At 38.4% G+C, this 25,543-nt stretch overlaps 1 protein-coding gene and 1 non-coding gene across 2 annotated transcripts; both read right to left on the minus strand.

The window, feature by feature from the left end:
• Nucleotides 1-552: 552 nt before the first annotated feature.
• Nucleotides 553-626, minus strand: TRNAT-AGU (transfer RNA threonine (anticodon AGU)). Its single transcript has one exon. It is a non-coding gene; the product is annotated as a tRNA-Thr (tRNA).
• Nucleotides 627-16,098: 15,472 nt separating this feature from the next.
• On the minus strand, nucleotides 16,099-18,698 carry LOC131229833 (pumilio homolog 12-like). Its single transcript, XM_058225870.1, has 2 exons — nucleotides 18,594-18,698; nucleotides 16,099-16,393 (listed from the first exon to the last, which is right to left on the minus strand). The coding sequence occupies exons 1-2, from the start codon at nucleotides 18,680-18,682 to the stop codon at nucleotides 16,099-16,101; spliced, it is 384 nt and encodes a 127-aa protein (XP_058081853.1). The 5' UTR covers nucleotides 18,683-18,698.
• Nucleotides 18,699-25,543: the final 6,845 nt, after the last annotated feature.

Raw genomic sequence — 25,543 nt, forward strand, 5'->3', positions numbered from 1 at the left:
CCTATTATAGAAATTAATAACATGAAATGTGGATCTTTACACTTATAGTCTAAAATCTGAATTTTTGAAGGCCGTATAATTCTGTTGTATTTTCAAAATCCTAATACATTAAATTAATGAACAAATCTAACACTTAAATAAAGACGTCTACAGAAATGGCCTACCCTGATGTATGGACAGGACAGGAGGTGAGATTTTTACATCAGCTTCATTGCATGAGCTACATACCCAACAGTCCACCCAACAAATCCATTCCAGCAGAGCTAAATAAGTTGGGTGCATTCCCATAGTAATGTTTTTAGAGTGGCCATCTAACGCTGTAGGTGGGCCACAGTAATAATAATAAATAGAAAAAAATAATCAATGAATTACTATAATCATCTGTGCGGTGAGTAAACTGTGGGGCCCACCATAAATGTATGTGTTTTATCTGCCCTGACCATTTATTTTCATCAAAGCTCAAATGGACCACAGATTCACACGGTGAAAAATGAAGCTCAAGTGGACCACAACATCACACGGTGAAAAATGAAAAAAATAAAATAATAATACTGCTTTCATTGAGATTTGAACTCAAGACCTCCCGCTTACTAAACGGGTGCTCTAACCAACTGAGCTATGAAAGCTCGTTGGTTGGTTTTTCTAAATTAAACTTACATACTATAACTCTCCAACGATTTAACATGGATTAATCTCATACGTGCAGGTAAATGATTTGATGGTAACATTACCCCACCATATATGGTAGTGAGAGCTGGACATGGTCCACCATGTATTTATGGCATCCACACCGATCATCAGATGCGTCCTTCGTTTTGAACTAATGCTGCAAAAATCTGGCTGATCCATGATTTAGGTGGGCCACAACACAGTGAACACTTGATAGAGGATGCCCACCCTTACTTCGTGTAGAGGGCGTTCTATTCAGTGTGTATGCGATCCAATCCATTAATATGCGTCGTATACCCCAGATGAAATAACAAGTAAAAAATTAGGGCATTTTGAATCTTGGCTGGAGATTAATGAAAATCAAGTGTGGTTATCCTCCCTTACGTTTTCCTTCTGGTTTGGCCCACTTGAGACATGGATTGGCTAGATTTTTTAGGCCAAGGGTAAAGATGGAGGTACTCATCTAATGGACGGGTCGGATGTCATGTAGATTTATTGTGTGGGGTCCATTTCCAACATTCCCCTGAGTCATTTTGCATGCATACATGTATATAATATATACATGTACACACATACTCATACCCTCATACACATATGTATGGTAACTTACCATGCAATCTAGCTCTGTGCCCCGACCCTGATATGTGCATCACATCCAAGCTAACCATCAAAGGTCCCATCCCACGATGGTGCCATGGACCGAAAATCAAGCCGACCTGTGACTCAGGTGGACTACAACAAAAAAGGGCGACCTTAGGTTCTGTATGGGGCTCATCATGCAATATTGCATTTGTGATCCAAGCCATTCAGCCATCGCATCTGGTTTGGATGAAGTGCCGGACCAAAATTCAGGCCAAATCGACTTCGATTTGCCGAATAATTTACATTTGCATCTTATGTGGGTCCTCTACTATGGCAGACATAATTTAAGGCCACATGTCCGCTCAAGATGTATGTCGCGTCTTTTGCAAAATCAGTCGGCGTACTGTTAACTCGGGATGATAATGATCGAAGGGAACGAACTGTGTATTATCTTACTCTAATTTTGTTAGATACCAATAAACAATTTTATGCTATAGAAAAATTATGTTCATAGTTGTACTTCATGGTTATGAAATTATGTCATTATTTATTGGCCAAGTTAATCAATATAATTTCAATAACTAATTTAGTTAAGTATATGTTAAATTGATCGATTCTGAATGGTTGAATTAGTTAAGTATATGTTCTAGCATTATCTTATTTCGATCTAACGTATGAGCCACAAAGGGTGGTTAAAGGGCAAACCATAGCAAATTTCTTGACTGATCATCATTCGGACATTGAAAATCAACTTCATTCGGAAGTATTAAACTTATATATGGTATCCCAATTATTTTAGAACTGATTTTTGACGATTTAAGGACCGATAAAAGATCAGGAGCAGGGATTATCCTGATCAACTTAGTTGGGAGGAGACATGAATTTCTATTTCAACTTGAGTTCAATTGCATTAATAATCAAGTTGAATACGAGGCTTTACTAATCGGTTTGAAAATGTTAACAAAATTAAGAGTAAAAAATATATGGACAATTCACAATTAGTAACAAACCAATTGGCTGGCTCATTTAAATAAACTAGTGGAGCCCACTTGAGTTTTAGAATGGCCTAAAATTTGGTGTGACCCCTTATCCAGGTAGGACACATAATGAATGGATTAGATGTCTAAATCACATCTCACTAGGCCTATATACGATTAAGAAAGTTTCAATGGGTGGGCATCCACTCTCAATTGTTGTCTGTGGTGTGGCCTACCTATGTCATGAGTTGGCCTAATTTTTAAGCCCATGGTTTAACATGAATGGGTGTATTTGATTGACGGAACGAACGTCCGCCACACATCATGGTGGACCCTTATAGAGCTTGGCCTCATGAAAGTTTCAATGAGGTCAACCTCATGGTAACTTTTCCCCTTTTAAATATTTATTAATTTAGAAATAAATATTTTGGGTGTTCACTTGTAACGCCCCGACTTTTCAGGACCCGAGTATATGACCCGTGTCCCAAAAACCCGAGTGTTAGCTTTGAAGGATGGTCAAATTCGAGTGTACATTTTTTTTTCCTTCATCAGAGTAAGCAAATGAGCGTAGTGTGGACAAATCGACATAAAAAAAAATTCATTATCATTCAAATTTACAAGAAGCTGCCCATAATGACTTATACAAACCAATGTCTCTGAATTTAACAAGTACAAGATTTACAATAATTTAATACATGAAGAATAGCAGAAAACATATAAATATAAGCCGCGAGATTACGCAGCTCCTCCAGATAAATACAGTCATGCATCCCTGGCGATCGTACCATTCTCCTCATCAAGTCTGAACATACATATCACAAAAGCCACCTGTACTACCTGTACGATTGTATATTTGATGGATGAGTGGCCAACTCAGTGTGAATTCCTCTCAAGATTACACACTACCGCATTAGGTAAGCATAATTATAAAACAACCAGACAACCAAAACAGAGTAAATGCAATCTTATTAGATGCATGGATGCATGAATGCAATCATTGATTCGGGTAAAACATCCAAACGGTCCGTGCCCCGGGAAAAACATCCGGACAGGCATTGGGGTCGTCACCCAAAGATGTGACTAGTCATCAGCGCAACATTCAGCGTAATCGCATGGGCATGAAGATCCAAGTCATCATCATAAATCGAATGGCTGGTCATAAGCGCAACATTCAGCGTAATCGCAGGGCAGAGTGATCCAAGCCATCGTAATATGCCATGCATGCATGATTAGCCAAGTCATTATTGGTCTATTTATAACCAGCCAATTTAGATAAGCTCAAAGGTCACTATGGGGAGCAAATGGCCCAGCGTAGGTCGACAGCTCGGGCATAGTGTCCCATTACCACCATTCCCCGCCCATGAGGCTACCATCTTAAGATGTTTAATGGAAACTTGTCGACTAGTGGCCAATCATATTATAGTATATGAGGCTTACCATCACATGGTTGTACGGTATAAAACATCGAACCCATGTAGGGAAAATACCAAAACAAAGCCACATAAGGCGATATCAAACAAGCCACATGGGGCAATTTTCAAAATAGGCCTCATAGGACGAGTATCAAAACCATGCGATAAAAGACTATCCTTGAAAACCATTGGACACAACAACCCTGGGTGGTAGGCCCACATTCATGATCTATTTAAACCATCACTCAATAACCACTAAGCCGAAGGTCCATTTTAATCACAACCAGTCGGGTTACATCCCAAGTATGGATGTACATTTATAGGTGGGGGTTTCCCATTAATGTACCAGTTTAAAGTTCATAAGCAATACACAAATAATGAACAAATATACATAATGACCATTATGCATGTAATATAGAAATTCAATTTCGACAATTAACACATGTGCTTATAGAATGGAGATATCAATTATAAATTGAAATAAAAACTATAACTTAAGATAATGGGAAAATGGAAAGCTCAAGGGGAAGTATTATCACCTTATACTTCGAATCGCCTCCTAGTGTCGCTAAGTGCCTGCGCCCTTAGACTTGGATCCTATCATAAGTTATGAAATTGTACCATTAGATTAACTTCACCATTTGTGTCCAAAGTATTGTCCTAGGGTTTAGGTTACTTAGGGTCTTGATGTAGAATTAAGGTTTCATTCTAGAGTCTAATCCCACACTTAGATTTTAGGATTTAAATCATATATTGTTATTAATATTGTTATTATTATTATTATTATTATTGTTATTATTATACAATGAGTTGAATAATATTCATAATACGAGTATTAATCCATCAATATTAATAATGAGAGTTCGTAAGTTCATATTTAAATGTACCATCCTTATCTAAGGACTAATAACCCCTACATAATGATAACAGAACATTTATTAATGATAATATAACAAGGACTGATACTAATGATTTCAAAACAACCATTAATATTAATAATATACCCAATATTAGTCAACGTGACACTATTAATCATTTTGATGAAAATACATAATATGCTTTACCCTTAAGGATAATACTTAATAATGATAGAATAAAACATTAATATTTAATATTAATAATCTTTATATGTAATATCTAACATCATTATAGATAATTTACTAAAGGCTATATACATTTCTAAAAGTAGAATTCCTAATAATGATAATTATGGTAATGCTTAAAATGAGTCTAGTGTAGGTTTGAAGGGCCCCATGTACAAGATTATTATTTGGGCCAACACTAGAGAGACCAGACCCACCAGACTTTTGCCATAATAGGGCAGCCCAGTTATTGGGTCCAATCTAAACTCAAGTGGGACCGGCCCACTGCACTCCATGTTAGCCAGGTAATGTAATTTGTACACAAATTATTGATGTAGTTTGCAATCTAAACAGGCACATTAAACTTGAAAATATGGAAAATTAAGGTTGTTCTCAAAAGCAGTAATCATAAATGGTTGCAAAATATATCACTTTGACATGTTGGCCTACTATATTATCGTGACGCATTTAGTAAGACCAAACAATGCTTAGAAATATGGTACTCGATAGAGTGGATCATCAAAGACACGATTCCTAGAGCGACAACTGACGTCATACTTGTAACTAGCGGAGAGGATCACCTATTCTTTTTAAATAGCTTTTGAATAAAGGGTGTTGCTCAAAGAAGGGGAGTATCAACCAAATTTTTTTAAAAGGAATATGTGTATAAGATGACCTATTTAATTGCCACCACTTGTGTTGCACGTGGTCCAAGATATATCCATGAGGTGGGTGCAACATTTTCTATGGCCGAAAAGACAAGATGGTTTTTTTTTTTTTTTTTTTTTGGGGGTGGGGGGGTTTTGTTAGTACACACACTCCATGTTAGCCACCCCCACTAGGGATCGATACCAAGACCTTAAGTGTTGAAACGGGGTATCTCCACCCAATCTACCAGTTGAGCTATGGATCTGGGTGTAACAAGATGGTTACTCATCACATGGACTATGATATTAGAAATGAATGGTTGGCTTAGAAAAACTTGACCAAGTTTTCTTTTCGGCCCATTCATTTTTCTCTACTAAGGCTCATTTGATCATCAGTGACCAACCTATTTTTATCTAATGAACAACTTTGATCTTGAACGGTTAGATGAATTTCAAAAGCGATAAACAAAGCAAGAAAAGATACGGTACAGAAACTTTAAAAGAATGCATACCCATATATTGTTGGGCTATTTCAAAAAAAAAATAAAGGAATCAAAAGGAATAAATTATTTTTTTTTCGAAAAAGTGCTTTTCTCACCTTTTGAGTACTTAGTTTTGCCGATGCCCATTTTCTATACATGTTTCCACACATGAACCATATTTCCACGTGTAGGAACCGCCTTTCTGTATGCGTCATGTGTATGCATGTCATACTGAGATTAGATCTCTCTCTCCATTTCTATCTATAAAAAGAGTTTTTGTCTCTTGAATTTGACACATTATCATTTCTTTCTCTTTTAAAAAATTCTCATCTCTCCTACTTTTTGGGCATGTAAAGAAAGTGTGGTGGTGTTTTTGTTGGGAGACCACAGAAGCACACAGAGGTGAATCAAGAGATGTAAACCAATCACACCTATCAAGTACGAAAAAAACACAGTAATTTAACATAGAAAAACCCTTATGGGAAAAAACCATGGCACAAAACGATAGATGATCACCATGAAAAACAGAAATTACAAGAGACGAAAGCTTACCTGATTCAAACAACTTCGAATCAAACCCTTTCTACACCCTTGAAACCCGTTGAACGAATTAGAAACCCCTAGTTATTACTCCCAATCCCGTTTACACCCATATATATAGCATTGAGAAGAATCCTAAACAAAATCGGAAACAAATTCCACAGATTCGCGGATCTACAAAAATTCTGCCCGAATCCGTTCAATGACATCGAACACACTTTGATGACATCGAACACACTTCGATGTCATCGAAACTTATCCTTTGATGACATCGAAGCCATATCGATGGCATTGAACTAATACATAAATAGTCCAAAGAGTGTATTTTTCTCTATAATTTGACTTTGAAGTGATGTAAGAATATCATCATTACGATTTTACCATGGTTATCCAAACACATGAATCGTTGATTATATTACTTATTTTTACGAGACAGGTAATGTAATTTGTACAATAGCTTGTACACAAATTATTGATGTAGTTTGCAATCTAAACAGGCACATTAAACTTGAAAATATGGAAAATTAAGGTTGTTCTCAAAAGTGGTAATCATAAATGGTTGCAAAATATATCACTTTGACATGTTGGCTTACTATATTATTGTGACGCATTTAGTTAGACCAAACAATGCTTAGAAATATGGTACTCGGTGGAGCGGATCATCAAAGACACGATTCCTAGAGTGACAACTGACGTCACACTTGTAACTAGCGGAGAGGATCACCTATTCTTTCTAAATAGCTTTGAATTGAAAGGGTGCTGCTCAAAGAAGGGGAGTATCAACCAAAAATGTTTAAAAGGAATATGTGTATAAGATGACCCATTTAATTGCCACCACTTGTGTTGCACGTGGTCTAAGATATATCCATGAGGTGGGTGTGGCATTTTCTGTGGCCCAAAAGACAAGATGGTTTTTTTTTTGGATTAGGTTGTTAGTACACACCCATGTCAGTACACACACTCCATGTTAGCCATCCCCACTAGGGATCGATACCAAGACCTCATGTGTTGAAACGAGGTATCTCCACTCAGTCTACCAGTTGAGCTATGGATCTGGGTGTAACAAGATGGTTACTCATCACATGGACTCGGATATTAGAAATGAATGGATGGCTTAGAAAAACTTGACCAAGTTTTCTTTTCTATCCATTCATTTTTCTCTACTAAGGCTCATTTGATCATCAGTGACCAACTTATTTTTATCTAATGAACAACTTGGATCTTGAACGGTTAGATGAATTTCAAAAGAGATAAACAAAGCAAGAAAAGATACGGTACAGAAACTTTAAAAGAATGCATACCCATATATTGTTGGGCTATTTTAAAAAAAAATAAAGGAATCAAAAGAATAAAAAATATTTTCAAAAAAGTGCTTTTCTCAGCTTTTGAGTACTTAGTTTTGCCGATGCCCATTTTCTATACATGTTTCCACACATGAACCATATTTCCACATGTATGAACCGCCTTTCTGTATGCATCATGTGTATGCATGTCATACTGAGATTAGATCTCTCTCTCCTTTTCTGTCTATAAAAAGAGTTTTTGTCTCTTGAATTTGACACTATCATTTCTTTCTCTTTTAAAAAATTCTCATCTCTCCTACTTTTTAGGCATGTAAAGAAAGTGTGGTGGTGTTTTTGTTGGGAGACCACAGAAGCACACAGAGGTGAATCAAGAGATGTAAACTAATCACACCTATCAAGTACAAAAAAAACACAATGATTTAACATGTAAAAACCCTTATGGGAAAAAACCATGACACAAAATAACAGATGATCACCGTGAAAAATAGAAATTACAAGAGACGAAAGCTTACCCGATTCAAACAACCTCGAATCAAACCCTTTCTACACCCTTGAAACCCTTTGGACGAATTAGAAACCCCTAGTTATTTCTCCCAATCCTGTTTACACCCATATATATAGCCCTGACAAGAATCCCAAATGAAATCGGAAACAAATTCCACAGATTTGCGGATCTACAAAAAATTTGCGCAAATCCGTTCGATGACATCGAATACACTTTGATGACATCGAACACACTTTGATGTCATTGAAACTTACCCTTCGATGACATCGAAGCCATATCGATGGCATCGAACTAATACCTAAATAGTCCAGAGAGAAGACATGAACATCCAGAAATCTTCGATTGCATCGAACTAGCTTCCATGGCATCAAACTTAGACTTCGATGTCATCGAACACTCCTCAATGTTATCGGAAATGACACTAATATGTATAACAACCAACTGAGGAAATCCAGAAATGCTCGATGGCATCGAGCACTATTCGATGTCATTGACAATGGCACTGAACAGTCTGGCGATGTCATCAACATATTCTATTTCTGACAAGATTTAAGACATAAAAAACAACAATTTTTAGTATTGGATTTCGCATGACATGTGCATGTTGTCGAGACTATTTGTTGAGCAATGATATCTTGGGAATAACGCATTGGAAACCTACTACATTAGAGAAATTCTGTCAAGAGGTGTGAACTATCTCAAAAGAGAGAGACTAAGTCCATGCCTCGTTTAACAAGAAAACTTCTTTATCGATCAGGATTACTGCTTTCGTAATCGTCTAAACAAGTGCATCATTTTATATTTCGTTGAATTATTGTAGTTATAATATTTTCCATACCTTTGTTTTCAACATATATTTCTTTTACTACATTAATTAACGCCCCATCTTGTGTTGAAATGCTGAGAATGATTTTGAATATTTAGCCATGTTTGCAGGAGTTTAAGAGTTTATGAAACAGTGTATTACTAGATTGGTGGGCCATGAGCTCAACCATAATTCGGAATCACAATTGAAGTGGACGGTAGATCATAGTCTAATCCCATAGCATGGTTAGATTTTTCAAGAATATGGTTTCTAACATATCGATTCCCAAACCCATCCAAGTTATACCTATTTCACTAGTGATTCCCTCCTAATGGAACTTCATTCCTAAAACCCATGTGCAAAATAGGACTCTCGCTCGTGGTAACACCATGGAACTTTGATCAAATTTGGATAATCTCCAATAGGAATGCTGCAAAAGTCCCCACAAAAAGGTAGCCTTAAGTGGGATTTTCTAAGGACGGAGAAAATCCTGTCAAATTAAATTTGTTGTTATGATCATGAAGGCCCCAAAAAGTGAGGCGGGATTGGATTTGAACTTATTTATGGATTATAACAGTTAGAACTTCAACTCTATAATCTGTGAAGAGCTTGTAGACCGAATCCTTGTCCCTCATTGCCTTAAGTCTCCAGCTATGAACTCTTCTCACTCGTGAAAGTTCTAAATGAGTTCTAAGAACCGTTACCATACTTGTCAAATGTGACAGGAAATTGGAAATCCATATGAATGTATTGTATCACATTTTCTAATCCTTGATGACCCATCTAATAAGGAGGGACTTCAAGTTCCCACACATGTGGAGGAAGTCACGTAAGACTCCTTCCTCTTCTCTACTTCACCAAATGCGGGTTTCACTTAATACAATGCTTTTCACGGAAGAATTTGATCCCAAACATGGGATTGGATGGTTAAAATACCATGGTATTTCCAAACATGCAATCATTGTGAAATAATGGTGTTAATTTCATCTAATGCAATTTCATACCATTTAATCTGGCATCCCAAATAGGCCCTTTTTGGTCTCAATGCCAATAATGTGTAAAATTGAAATGTAGTCATGGCTAACGATGGATTAGCTGATGCACAATAATGTCATGCAAAAGAGACTCTCATGATTGAAACTGTTCAAGGAGCTATGAAGCAACATAAAGGCAACACCAAGTTGGTCAATTTTTATGGCACGTAACACATGTTCGAGCAAAAGAAAGGATAAAAATCATATACATGTGTCGTCTTACGAAGAAACCTCACTCACATAATGGACTTAGGATGTGCATGCAACCAATAGCCAACCTATGACAAACAACTAACACACATGGCGTTGCAGAATAGGTTACAACCATTTATGGGTCTAGATGGTTATTTCCACAGTAGCAAACATGAGGTGTGGCTATGAAGATCTTTCTCCAATTGTCACCTAAAATTTCTATAAATAAGAGGAAGATCGAATAGGTTCCGGTTGTTGCCAACCCTGTTGATAGATGTCTTAAATCTGTAATTCAATAGTTTGTCGATGATAGGTTCGATGTTATCGAAGTCGGCTCGATGCCATCAAGATTTTCTGGAATAAATCAATTTGGTTGCTGGACACTTTAGGTATCCTGCTCGATGCCATAGAATGATGTTCGATGCCATCAAAGTAAGTTTCAATGTCATCAAAGGCTATTCGATGCCATCAGTAAAATTCAGATTTTCATGTTCAGTCGCTGGAACATTTTGGTATTATTTCAATGCCATCAAAGGTTTAGTTCGATGACATCGAAGTCCCATTGAAGGTGTCATCAAGCGTATCGCAGAGTTACACAGATTTGCGAATTTGCGGGATTTGTTTTCGATTTTAATTAGGATTCTCCTATATGCTATATATAGGAGTATAATAAGGATTGAGAGGTATCTAGAGCTTTCTAATTCATTCCTAGTGTTTCAAAGGGCTTGTAAGGGAGATTCGAGGCTTGTTTGAATTGGGTATTCTTTCTATCTCTTGTAATTTTTGCTTTCATAGTGTTTACTGTCGCTTTGTGCCATGGTTTTTTCCCAAAAGGGTATTTCCACGTTAAATTTGGAGTGTTTGCGTTGTGCTAGCTTGGTGCGATTGGATTACTTCACTTGATTCATTTCTGTGCGCTTCCGCGGTCCCCCAACAAACCCAACACAACACAACTTTACAACACAATTCTGCTTATCCTATTTTAGCTCTTAGCTTAGTTCTTAGTGCAATTCAGTTCATATTTGCTGCAACTGTGGACCAGCTTTAGCTTAGAAGTAGTCCATTCCAGTCCGCCGATCCTACTATGCTAAACTGACTTAGTTTAGCTTGTAGTGTAGTTCCCTTCGGCTATGCCCAAGTTAGTGGACTAAGGTAGACTTTAGTTTTAGGACTTCGCCATCCACGCCATAGTCATGGGATTGCCAGGATTTTCCTGTTTACTCTTTTATTGGTAAGTGTTTATTCTGAATAAATATAATTTCTTTTCATTTTCTAATCATTCTCATATTGTATTAATTGCTATCACGGTGAAAAAAGTACTTCAAGTTGAAAGGCAAAAAGAACTTATTAAAAGGATGAAACCCCTCTCCCTCCTTGCAAATCGCCTTGTCTATATTACAGGAGGCTGAATTACTAAGATCTTAATTTCTCAGTTGATCTTGGCACCACAAATGGCTAAATCGCTAAGATCTTGGTTTATCTTCACCATGATCTATCAATTCAAGCTTTTAGAGCAAGTGATTAATTGTCCTGCATCAGGTTTGGTGTAAAAATGGTTGACTGCACTAGTTACTCAGCTGAGTTAGTGCGAGTCGCATCGAGTCCACTCAACAAGTCTCTCTAAAACTCGGGTGAGTCAAGATCAGAATCGACTTTCTCAGTGACTCTTCTGGAAATTCCACTAACTCGAATTGACTCAGCTGAGTTTTGAATCAAGTCAGCGAGTTTTGAAACTATGCCTGAAATAGCTCTTGTGATGTGCAGCTCCGATGACTGTGACCTGTGGAGATTTGATAATAGCAGGTATGATGCTGAAAATTAGAATGCAGATGGATGGGTGATGTTCCAATGTGGACAGTGATACATGTACGATGATGATGGAAAATTGTTATGTGTTTGGAATGTAGTTTTAGTATTATGATTGTATAAGAAATGCTAAGTACATCCCAATAAGATGTAAAACCCAACACATTCATTCAATATCTGATGATTTTGCAATTACATCGCAAGATTGCAACCTGTTTTTCACCCCAATTGTAGTTCAAAAATCCTCACCCACACGCAACTGCCACACATGTGGCTTACAAGTACCCCAAATTAACAGTTCAAATCATGGGATTTACCAAAAAAAAATTCAAATCATGGGCCCCACCTTAGATGTATATGGTCCCCAGATCAGATTGATTGTATAACCCTAAGCTCTGATTGACAAATTCTTTCTGTTAAATTTCAACTGCCAACTACTATTCATCTTGCACATTGGTTCGATGGCCACCAACTGGACGGCTAGAATCACATTCTGCAATTGCAGTCTTGCAGCAAGGCCGGTACTTTCAGGCAGACCCTTTCCTAACAGCCATCACTAGCTCAGATAACAGTGTAAAAAAAAAAAAAAAGAAGAAAAAAACCAATCAAACGGTTAGGAGTTCTTAATGATATTCTGATGTAGAGCAGGTTGCGGACACTTTCATGGCCAAGATGGACTAGAGAAGGCCCGATTGGAGGCAGAAGTGATTAGGACCATCAGAACCTTAAAAGAGTCTAATCATGCAAACCGGAATGAGTTTTTTGATGTACCATATATGATTTTGGGTAAGAGAAGCTACTTTAGCCAACCAAACCTGCTACACCAGGTTGCCTACGCCAGATTTGCAAGATCCCAGCAGATCGAGAGTCAAATCTCCCTTTTTATTTCATTTTTACTATAGATAGCAAGTTTTAATTCGATCATAATTCTTGATACTTTGAGTTTTAGAAGTCGTGACCAACATGAAAAAGGCTTAGAAAAATTAGGAGAATAAAGTGGTTAGGTCAAATTGGACACTTACTATTTTTGGCCAAAAACCATGAAGTCTAGTAGGAATCATGACCGTAAATAGTAAGTTTATTATTTATAGTAAGTCACGTTTTTAGGGAGTTTGAGTTGGAGTTTGAATTTGAAACTTCTTCCTGGGTTTGTTATCACTATTTAAAGGATTATAAATTCGTTTTTATCATCAATCAATTTATTTTCGAATTTATTAGAATCTAATTCTATTTTCTATTTTTCCTCATGGATTCGAGGAACTTCTGTAAGGAGTCCAGAGAAGCTCCATGAATTTGGAGTAATTATCCCCTGAGGAAGACAGTGATCGACCTCATCATGTCCATCCTTGTGTCACATTCAGGCATGATGGCCAGTTCACTTTCTTATGATAGAATCAAAGAGAACCATGTATGCATTGTTGATGATGCAACTGATCCAGATACATTGTCACCATTTAACTCACACTGACTAATGGTGTGTAATTTATGGATCTGATCCCGTTTCATGAACATAACCTGATTTTACTAAGGTCCTGTTTGGATGCCACTTAAAAAATAAGTTCATCTTATTTTATTTAATCATGATTATTGCGGTGCGTTTGGTTGAACAAAATATCATGAAATTTCTTGATTTTGGTGCAACCAAACGCACCATTAGAGATCTCATTTCCTTTCAGTTAGGATTATAAAATAATCTTGATTACCAACAATCATGATCTCAACACATAATCATGATTAACTAAAATGAGGTGAACTCATTTTCAAGGGGTAATTATAACCTTAACAAAATAGATGTTCCAAGGAGCTGCTTGGGTGCCACTTGAAAACCAGAAATAGTTCACATTCAACCAAAAGGCCCAAAGATTGGATGGCTAGAATCTTCTTCCAATCTGGGAGATTTTCGAGGAACAGTCCATCTATGTGGGACATATCATATCTACATTCTGGATCATGCTGCCGTTCATCCACGGACGTACAAGATCAATATGTAATTTCCAACCATGATCTGATGATGGGTGAGCTAGTAATTCAAATATGCATCAATACACCAACTTCCATTTTTAATTTTCAAGCATTTGATTGTCCACAACACAATGCAACAAATATATAATGATAGATTTTTATACAGAGTTTTCCCCTTCACACACAGCAAAAAAAAAAAAAAAACATTCAACTGACAGTACCATAACAGAAGTTGCATGTGTAACTAATCCTAACCCTACATCTTCAGACGATCGAAACAGAGATTACGATCTTGATTGAGCTTGATCCTATACTCACTAATCAGATGGGAGACTTCCTTTCCGTACCGACTGCATCAGAGGTTCTGGGAATGTGTTTGAAGAACATCAATCATACGACGTTTAAGGACACCCTGTTAGAAGAATCAGTGATTAGTTTTCTCATATTGCAAATAAAATCAGGAACGGACTATACGAATTTCAGCAGTAGAACGTGTGCATTGTTGTATCAGATTCGGATCCATGGGTCAAGGATTTAGACCGTTGATTGGTTGAGCCCCACCATGGACAGAGTACTCTCCAATATTATATCAGATTGGGATACCATAACAGCCATCCGATCTTGGCATTTTTGTAATACATTCTTTCCTTATTGTCTATGTTGTTGATTTCTCAAATCTTTTAGCAACAGGGTCTGTCGATGCCATCGACAGCTGCTTGATGCATCAAGAAAATCTGGAAATTCCATGTTGGTTGCAGGACACTTTGTGGTGTCCTACTCGATGCCATCGACAGGCCGTTGATGCCATTGAAGTCCCATTGAAGATGCCTTCGGAAAAATCTGGAAAATCCATAGTTTGTTGCTGGAACGTTTTGGTATTGAGGGTGTTCAATACCATCGACAGTTTGTTGATGCAATCGAAGTGCCATCAAGCGTGCGGGTAGAATTGTGTAAGTGCGGGATTTGTTTTCTATTTTGATTGTGATTCTTATAAAGGCTATATATATAAGTGAAATTGGGAATATGGTATATCGCAGAGCTTTCTAATTTGTTCCAAAGGGTTTCAAGGCTTGTAAGGAAGATTTGAGGCTTGTTCGAATTGGGTAATCTCTATCTCTTGTAATTTTCTGCTTTCATAGTGCATTACTGTCCACGTTAAATTCAGGGTGTTTGTGATTGAACTTGATAGTGTGATTGGAGTACTTTGCTTGATTCATCTGTGTACTTCGGCAGTACCCCAACAGTCTATTCACAGGTTACCAATTGAAGTGTTAGGATTGCTTCACCAAGCGGATCTTTTGGCGAACGACCCATATTCAGTGGGGCCCACAGCTCAGCGCTGATAGGCCCCACCATGCACAGACTGGGACAACAACAAAAAGTCTCCTAGAGTGGGATATCCTAATCTGAGGCCGGATACAATACAAACATTTGTGTGTTCAGCGTAATGTACCAATCGACGTGTGGGGCCCACTGCAATGTGTTAATTACACCCAATCTAGTCATTATGTTCGTCCAATCCTATTCTCCTCAGGCCCCCAAAACTCAGGAGGGCAAGGCCATGTAAAACCATGCCTAAAAACTCTAAAATCACATGTTGTGGCTGCTTGAGTTCTGGGCTAGCCTGTTTTTTTTTCTCATCCACCCATCCTGGTTGGATTTATCTTCTGGATGGATTAGAGGGAATACACAAAACAAAGTGTTTCCCAGAAACAATTTTGAAGGTTTTTAATGGTGGGAGTCTGGATCTCAACTGTTCCCCATGGTGTGGTCCACGTGAGTTCTGGATCAGCCTGATTTCTAGGTGCAAAAGGAGAACATTAGGAGGCGTGCATGATGAACGGATTAGATGTCATTAGAAAATCATGGTTGTCCCCTTAACAGCCTGATTTTGCCTTATTTCTTTGCTTAATTCTCTACTTGCAATCCACAAACAGAAATGTTGTTATTTCCCAATGAGGAGATCTTTTGGGGGCCTGGTCCTTCCTGGTGGGCCCACCAGATTGATGATTTTGACCACTCATCCATATGTCCCACTAGTGCAAACTGAGGAATCATCTATGAGAGGCTCTAAAATCATATCAACAATGTCATAACCACTAAAGAAATAGAAGCTGGTGATGCAAAAGGAAGAAAAGGGGTTTCACCTCTGTCATTTTCAGTGCCGTCTGGACGACGTAATTCCCATATCGATCACGCGCAAGTTGGCCTAGGTTGCCAGTTTTCAGCAGCTCTGAAACCACAAATTTAGTCCGAAGAACTATGCATTTTTGAACAATGAAGCTGCTGACTTTCTCTGTTGATAGATCCGTGTAGTGGCCTTTAAGCTTGTGGCATATATCGTTAATGACCTCCGGGATCTTGAGCTCGAGAGCACAACCCAAGACGTAGTTTCTGCAGAAGGTTGAACTAAATCAGGCAACAGTTTTTCCTAACTGAAATTTGAAAAAACTTGGGCACCCAAGATAAGTCTTTTGTGTTAGATTCAGGAACTAGAGCAGATGACAGTTTTTCCTAACTGAAATTTGAAAAAAACTCCAGCACCGAAGATTAGTTTTTTGCAGCATGGATTTGGATTCTTGACTTAAGAACCCAAATCCTGAATTTTGCATTTTTTCAATTGCGTTTGGCAGTATAGATTTTCAATCCTTTGGAATCTAGAAATTATGTTTGGTGGCCTGGATTTTGTGCCTTAAGAAAGGACGAAAAAACAATTATGGCAGTTGGAGAGGAATGAAATTCCAAGATTTTGCACCCCACCTTTTCTCTTGGATTTTAAAAGGGGTGCTTTCGAGGATTTTTTTTTTCTTTTTTTTTTAAAATAAAAAAAAATCTATGTTGGATTTGAAATCCAGGGTATTAGAGGGTGCCAAGCATTATTTGGATTGAAGATCCCAGATTCCATTTCTGAACTTCCCAAAACCCATGCTGCCAATTCCATCTCAGGATTTGGGCTTAAAAACAGAAAATGCTCGCATTGCACAGGCTGGGTACCTACCAGGGTTAATGGGGGAAAAAGATTTAATGTGCATGAAATCCACACCGTCCATCAGCTACATAACCTTTTGTTTGACCTTGATCAAGCTAATTCAACACTCAGGTTGGCCACCCCAAAAAAAAATTATACCCAAAACTTCTAAAATCACGTGCAATGGCCCACCTTAGATTAATGTGATTTTCAGAAATTTCTTTCATCCTAATGAGGCAAATCAGATGAATGAATTGGATGGCATATAAACACCACAGTGGGCCCTACTCAAGACTGATGGTGGGCATTCCTTCCTAGCTGTTTCCTATGTTGTGGCCTACCTGATTTTTGGGTTCAATGGTTAATACGAAGTAGATGATGGAATACTGTGATCTCATGAAAGTTCTACCCACATAGCTCTCAGTTTGTGAAGGTAAACCCTGGTAGATATGCTCACCAAGTTCCTTAAGAAACAGGTTCAGGCATGGCCACAAGCCAAAAATCTGGACCAAGACTGGCCGGCCCATGGCCATCTGGTCCAAAGAGTCTGATGTTAGCACAACCCATATGCAGGGATGGAGGTGATGAGGTTGATCACCGTCTTCCTCAGGGGATAATTACTCCGAATCCACGAAGCTTCTCAGGACTCCTCACAGAGACTCCTCTAATCCACGAGGAAAAATAGAAAATAAAAATAAATTCTAATAAATTCGTAAATAAATTGATTGATGATAAATAAAAATAAAAAATAAAAATTTACAATCCTTTAAATACTGACATCAAACCTAGGAAGAAGTTTAAGAATCAAACTCCAACTCACACTCCCTAAAAAACGTGACTTACTATTTATAGACGGTGATGATTTCTACTAGACTTCATGGTTTTCAGCCAAAAATAGTAAGTGTCCAATTTGGCCTAACTATGTTATTCTCCTAATTTTTCTAAGCCCTTTTCATGTTGGGCACGACTCCTAAAACTCAAAGGATCAAAAGTTATGACCAAACTAAAACTTACTATAAATCATAAAAACAAATTAAAATGGACTTTTGACCGTCGATCTGATGGAATCTTGAAAATCCTGCGTAGGCAACCTGAAAATCATATATGGTACATCGAAAAACTCATTCCGGTTTGTGAGATACGACTGTTTTAAGGTTCTGACAGTCCTGATCACTTCCGCCTCCAATTGGGCCTTCTCTGGTCCATCTTGGCCATGAAAGTGTCTGCGACCCGCTCTACATCAGTAGGGCTGCATGCTGGTGCACCCACATATAAAACCAGAAATTGAGCATCAGGGTCCTATTGGTTTCGGCTATAGGTACCTACATGAGGTTACTGAATCTCCAATCAAGTTCAGTTATCTGGTTGGGTCCAGCCCAATTCAGTTTTGAGCATGAATTAGGATTTCAAATGGGTTTGGATGGGTCCGGATCCAATTTTGTATCCATATTCAGACTCTGATCCATCTCATCCATCATTAAGTAATAGAACACACCAATCTGAACTGATCATTTAATCAGGTCCCATGATATGGACCCAGATCCAATTATCGAAGATCGAATATTCCGAGCATCTGTGGCAAAAGAAAAAAAAGAGTCATATGCAATGGTGGAGAGAGAGCATTACCCAAAAGGATCTTGCGAGAGGAGCAAGCTCAGCTCCATGATTTTCCTCAACAGGAACCATCTATGTGTAGATTGTGGAGACTGAGGCATTGTGGCAGCTTCATGTATGAACTGTGAAGTTTAAACAGAGATATAAGCATGTTATAATTCGAATTTGTAGCCTTTGGATGTTTGCAGAGAAATTTCACTTCAAGATCATCTATGTTGGTTCGTATGGGCAGCTTCAAAATTGAATATTTGAGAACAAAGAACTTGGAATTGAAACAATCCAGAGATTTATAGGCCTGTTTGGATGCACCATTCAAATCTATTCGAATTGGTAGACTAATGAAATGGGAATAAACAGACTTTAATTTCCTTCCTCATTATGGAAACTGGGAAATGTCATTGAATTTTCATTGTGCAGTTTTCATCTAGCAAGTTTTAACAATTCGATTCACTTCTGCATCCAAACACAACCTAAGATTGCATTAGATTCTTGTTTGAATTGAATTGTTTCAATTCAATTCAATACAGCAGGAATGACCAAATTCTCAGTCATATCGAGGCATATTCCCCCAAGTAGTGGTTTCCGATACTTGCAAATCTTATTTGAATTTCATGGAATTGCAAATACGGCCGATCACCGTTATGAGTGAAAATGATACAGCCTCCATTTTGGCAGCTTCATTTATTCAATTAAATTGTTTCATTTCACTTCAACTGAAATAATAAACATTGTAAATATAAAATGTATAATGAGTCTAGAGTTGATAATACAAGATTGAGATAAGGATGAATGAACCATAATGAATGTGGAGTGGGGCCCACTGATCAGTCACTATTTGTCTCTACAATCCAAACACGCCCTAACAAATCATGCTCGCCTATGCACAAGTGTCTGTGCCCATGTACATGTGCTTTTATAACTAATGAAGGACTTGGGAGGATTGGACCATATGATTGCTTTACATTGGCTAACTGAGTTTATAATTTTAATTATCTATGTTACATTCCAGGCATGATTCATTTTCTGACACTAAAATCATCGACTAGCAGTAGTTCCAAAATAAAGAGCATTAGGATCAGATTCCACCCTAAGCAGTATTCGGTCGAGCCACTAAATTCAACGGTGCAAAACGCAGAGGCCCACAAAGTGTAAGAAAGAAGACAACAAGATATACTTCAATGGTTAGATAATAGAATCAGGAAAGACCCCTAAAATTCTTATGAAATCGAGCACACAGAGACTATGATACTGAAATCGAGCACATGGAGACTATGATAATAGAATCAGGTAAGACCCCTGATATACTTCATGCCAGTGAAGGGGTTCAAATATGGTGCGGTCCAAAACCCAAATACTGAATTGGTGCTAGCCCAGTGGTTCAAATCAAAGCAATTGAAAGGAAGCACACAGAGACTATGATGATTAATATACTATAGTCTGCATATTACATTTCAAACTCAGAAATCGAAGATGATTGGAAATATATGCTTAGCTCAATACCTATTGTAATTTCACTTTGACATCTTGACTTACCGTGTTTCGGTGATCGTCTAGATTGAGTAAGCAATGCAGGATAACATGGCACCCGAAAGGGTGGAACATCAGAGACATGATTCCTGGAGCAAGAGCTGATATCACACTTGTAACGAGCGGAGAGGATTGCTTCACCTGGCTAATTAGTTTCTGAACCGCAAGACTGCTGCTCAAAGAAGGGAAGAATATCAACTGAAGATGTGTAAAAGGACTAAGTGTCCACATCTGCTGCACGTGGTCAAGCCATCCACCAGGTGGGTCATGCCGTGTTTCATGGCCTAAAAAACAGGATGGTTTCTTATCACATGGACAATCATATTAGAAACCAATGGATGGCTTGAAGAAACACAACCAAGTTTTCTTTTCTGGCCATCCATTTTGGTAAATTATGGCCCACCTAATCATCAGTGGACCAACCTGTTTTTACCTAATGGACTGCTTGGATACTGAACGGTCAGATAAATTTAGAGGAGATAAATAAAGAGACAAGATATGATACAAAATTAGGAAAGAATGCATACCCGTATCTTCCTTTTGCTGCATTAATCAAGGCCCCATCATCTGCTGTAATGCTGAGAACAATTTCGAATATTTGGCCCTCATTGCAGGACTGCAAGAGTTTCTCAAACAGCATATTTCCAGATTCATGGACCATGATTTCGACCATGGATCCTAGAGTCGCGCGAAGTATCTTTTGTGTGGCCATGAGGTCCCCTTGTTCCAGAATCTCTTGCAAACGCTTGCAGCCCATTCTATTCCTGGCCATCCAACATATGTCATCATCCCAAAATTGTTCCCATGAGTACGGGTTAGGAAATGCCAGTCGAAAATGATTCTGAAACAGCATGTTGGATGAAGCTTCCAAATGCCCTTCAGCAATAGGATTTCTTGCTATTTCAGAGCTTGAGCTACAGCCCGCTCTCGCTGTAGATCTGTTCCCACTGTCAAAGAAAGGCGTTTGTCCAACGACACTGGAATACGGACCACCCAGGTTATTTCTTACAAATTGGTCAGGAACTGTGATCGAATTCAGACAATCTCCAGTGGAAATGCCACAAGATTCCCCACTAAAAGGTAGTCCTTGAGTGGGATTTTCCAGGGATTGAGTTGATCGTGTTGAATTAATTCCATTGTTGTGATCGTGAAGACCCCAGCAATTGGATTGAGTAGATTCCAACAATAAGAGGTTTTCGATCTTCCGCGCTGGGATCTGGGAAGAACTCACAGACCCAATTCCTCATCCCTCAATGTCCACAGTCGCCAGCTGGGAACTCAAGACAGCTCCCGAGAGGTTCTGAGAAGAACCGTTACCATGATCATCATTCCAACCATTTGAATTCGACAGGAAACTGCATTTCATATCAGTCTCAACAGTTGGAATCTGAGCAGAACCCTTCGCCCCAATTCGCCTATCACCCACGACACCATAAGGCGAGTTCCGTACAAAGTTGTTTCCCTGACCAGAAACAGAACCGATCGGATTTTTCAGGGAATTGATCCTTTCTCCATTGTTTTCAATGACGCCTGGCCTGCTAGAACCCACCGCCCCAATTTGCCTATCGGCCATGATACCCTTTGGCGGGTTCTCTACAGAGCTGTTCCCCTGACCAGAAACAGAACTGGTTGAATTCTTCAGAGAATCAGTACTTTCTTCATCATTTTCAACAATGCTCTGCCAGCTAGAACAACTGATAGAACTACGAGGGCTCTCAGTACCCCTGTGGCGATTTCCTTGAAAACCCAATTCAGTGGAGCTATTCAGGAATCGTCCCGCCGAATCCATTGTGGTATAGCAGCAAAAAGAAAAACTTGTGGAGACAACTACCAAAATACCTCTCTCTCTCTCTCTCTCTCTCCCCTTGCTATTTCAGAAGCTGAAGACGCTACCGTTTTTATTGTCATTTGAAAGACCCAAACCCTTTTTACTTGATGATTCGGTACAACCGATACGGTAGAGTCATCTCTAGAGCAGCACATATGCATGGATTATGTATCAATCTGGTCCGTCCATTTGTTTTTTCCTTGCATATATGGGGTGATTTTAAAATTTTACTCTATTCTATGAACCTATCCATCTCAACCTTATCCATTAAATCAACAGTGGAAAAACATGTATCCTGAAATTTGATGGATATAGTAGTCTCTTGGGTTTGATTTTGAGATATATTATCTTTAGTTTTAGGGCCCACTAGATCAGTGGACCTGATTGATGAATCACCCTGCCACGTATACTTTGGAGGAAACGGCTCTACCATATGATGGATACTCCGGCTCTTCCATTGTGTTATCTCATTTGCCCAAACCCATTTCGATTGGTTAATTTCGAAAGTGCTCTGATTCGTGTAAGCCTGTTTGCACGAGGTTTGCAAATTCCACACGCATGTGGAGCCCTGCATATCTACACGCAGTGACACGTGACAATATGGAAGGTGTGTGTGAGATCTGATCTTTCCAAATGATTGGAAATAATGTTTAAATTTCTAATTTAAATTTTCTACTCATTTGAGCTAGTTAACCCAATGTAAACAGATGGTCAAAAGAAAATTGTTTCTATCCGTCCATTTTATTTCGTTATCTGTGGCCTACCTAAGATGTGAAATTGATTTATTTTTTTAATGGAAGATCTGAATAATATATCCCACCTGATGGAAAGATCCGATATCCCACATGTGATGGAAATTGTCACGTGTGATTGTGTGTAGTTGGGCAGAGCTCCCACACGCGTGTTGAACTAGAACCTGCTCTGACTGGGTTACGAATGAAGCAGTGGGTTTTTGTTGAATACATCGCGATGCATTACAGTAAAATACGTCGAGAATTAGCCTTTGAAATCTGGGTCATCTTCTAATAATCCAAACCGTTTATATGGAGAAAAATAGTAATTAAGAAGGTTAAGTTGGATTATTTTAATCCCTTAGATAATTTGACAATTTGGCTGTTTTGCTTCGAGCATGAACGGTTACCACAACCGTGTGCGATCAAAGTTTTTAAAGATTTAATCCATGAAATATTTTGTAAATTCCCTATTCAAGCGGATTCCTATCAGATAAACGGTCTGGATCATTGAATAATTCCCAAATCCAGCGGATAGGGTCTTCATGTATCTTACCATGCTACATCGGTTACAGTATGGCCATCGGACCCCGTTTGGCTAGTGACCCCAACACCAACCAGTTAGCTGGTGTCAAAGCTGTGTGGGCCCCACCATGATGTATGTGTTTGGGAGATTTTAAAATATTAAAGTTTTTCTCGGGATATTATTGGGAAATCCTTGCTGAAAATAAAATATTTAAAAGTATTTATTATTAATTAATAAATATTTAAAATTTAAAGATGTGCTTATTGATATCTGTACCAATCTATTTCTGGCAACTAATTTGATGCATATGTACGACAATCTAGGCCATCCAAATCATGGGCTCATTTGCTGATAGAACAAATAGATGATTTCAGACAAACGAATCAGCAGACCCAAATTCAACATGGGAAATCAGTCGGTTGAGATCGTCAGATCAGTGAGAGTTTTTTTACTAGTGCTTAATCCAAAACAGATCCCTTGGTTTGGACCCTCCTGATTAGATGTGGGAATCTGTTCCATCCTTTAAAAAGATGGTGGCAAACATAGACCATAACAATCCCCACAACTGAAATAACTGTAGTAACTGAAAAAATGAAAGCTGATTTCCATAACTGGCATAACCAAGAAAATAGCTGATTCTCTCCACTGCAAATTGCAAATCCCAATCAGAGAAAAGGGTTTTTCAGAAAAGTTTTCAAGAAGATATGTGAGCAAGATGGTGAAGGCTCCTTCACCATGCATGCCAACATGGCATGTATACAAGAGATCTGGTCCATTCATCAGGTGGGTCCTGCTGCAAAATATGTGCTGACTCAAAATTCAGACCGGTCCACATGTCAGGATGACCATAACAATACTGCAAATTGATTTTTGGACCATTCAACTGTTGTTGATGCCTTCAATCTGTAAGCAACACGGTTTGTCGATGCCATCGACAGACCACTCGATGCCATCGAGCAATGGTCGATGCCATCGACATGTACTCGATGCTGTTGGAAACATCTATGTTGGTTGTTGGAATGTTTTGGTGTTGTTACCCGATGTCATCGAAGGTGTTCAATGCCATCGAAGTCCCATTAGGCGCGTGCGCAGAATTGCGTAAGTGCGGGATTTGTTTCCTATTCCGTTTGTGATGCTATATGTATCGGGCGTAATCAGGATTTGGGAAGTAGTAGAAGAGTTATAGGGCTTTCTAATTCGTTCCCAAGGGTTTCAAGGGCATAGCTATGACTTGTGAAGTGGATTCGAGGCTTGTTCGAATCGGTAACACTCTATCTCTTGTATTTTTGCTTTCATACTGCATTACTTGTCGCTTTGTGCCATGGTTTTTTCCTGAAAGGGTTTTTCCATGTAAAATCCAGATTGTTTGTGTTTGGACTTGGTTGTGCGATTGGAGTACTTTGCTTGATTTGTCTTTGTGTGCTTCCGCGGTTCTCCAACATCAACATGGCACCACCAAATTGACATGCGAAAATTCCATTGAAGCAAGATTAAATGTCAAAAGCTTGATAAGTTCCTTGTAATTGTAATGTGGAACTAGCATTCAATTTGCACATGCTTCCGCATCATCTCCAACTCAAGAGTAACAGAAATGAACTTTGCAGGGCACTCCTTTTATATTAATGCTAATAAAGATTACTGCAATTCAATCATCCCCACTTCATTTAGGTGTGTTTGGTCAAACCAAATTTCATGATTAATCATTCGAATTTTCTGCAAAATATCATGAAATTTCAAGAAACCAAACGTGCCCTAACCTAGTTATCATGATTGAAAAGCTATGAGAATAGAAAAGGGATTGGGTGGCTTGTGAGAGCGATTTCAGGATGGGTTTTCATGAAGGAATTTTGGAGTTTCGGGTTTCGGGTGTCGGGTGGTGCAAATTGGGTGTTGGGATTTGATGGAAGATAGGTTTGAGGTTACTGGAATGAGCATGGAGGATGGGCATGCTGGAATGGGTTCGGGGCTGCGAAATGGCTGCCGGAGACTCAAGGAAGGGCAAAAACAGCTGGATTCCAACAAAGAATTAAATATTCAGATGATGGCTCTCTGATATCATGAAAAGTGAAGAATTTTTCTGTATATTTAATTGAAATGGAGAAGCACTCTTATAGAGATGGTATAGGCCTAAAAATGAAATGAGACTTACCTGGAAAATTAATATAAAATCTAATCAATTAGAAGGCTAATTACAAATCAAGAATCTAGTTATACATTGTCTATCTAATGTTCTTTTTTCTGGGGGAACCAAGAAAGATCTTACTCTCTTATTACTAATCCAGGGCTAAACTCAAAAGGAATACAGATAGAAAGGAGGGGGCCATACCCATAGAAGAAAAGGAAAAGAAAA

The sequence above is a fragment of the Magnolia sinica genome, chromosome 16, assembly GCF_029962835.1.
Source record: "Magnolia sinica isolate HGM2019 chromosome 16, MsV1, whole genome shotgun sequence".
NCBI lineage: Eukaryota > Viridiplantae > Streptophyta > Magnoliopsida > Magnoliales > Magnoliaceae > Magnolia > Magnolia sinica.

Coding starts and splice junctions, on each gene's coding strand:
- LOC131229833 (XM_058225870.1), bottom strand. CDS start 18,682: ATGCCTCAGTCTCCACAATCTACACATAGATGGTTCCTGTTGAGGAAA. Junction 16,394..18,593: donor CTCTCGCAAGATCCTTTTGG/GTAATGCTCTCT, acceptor AACCTTCTGCAG/AAACTACGTCTTGGGTTGTG.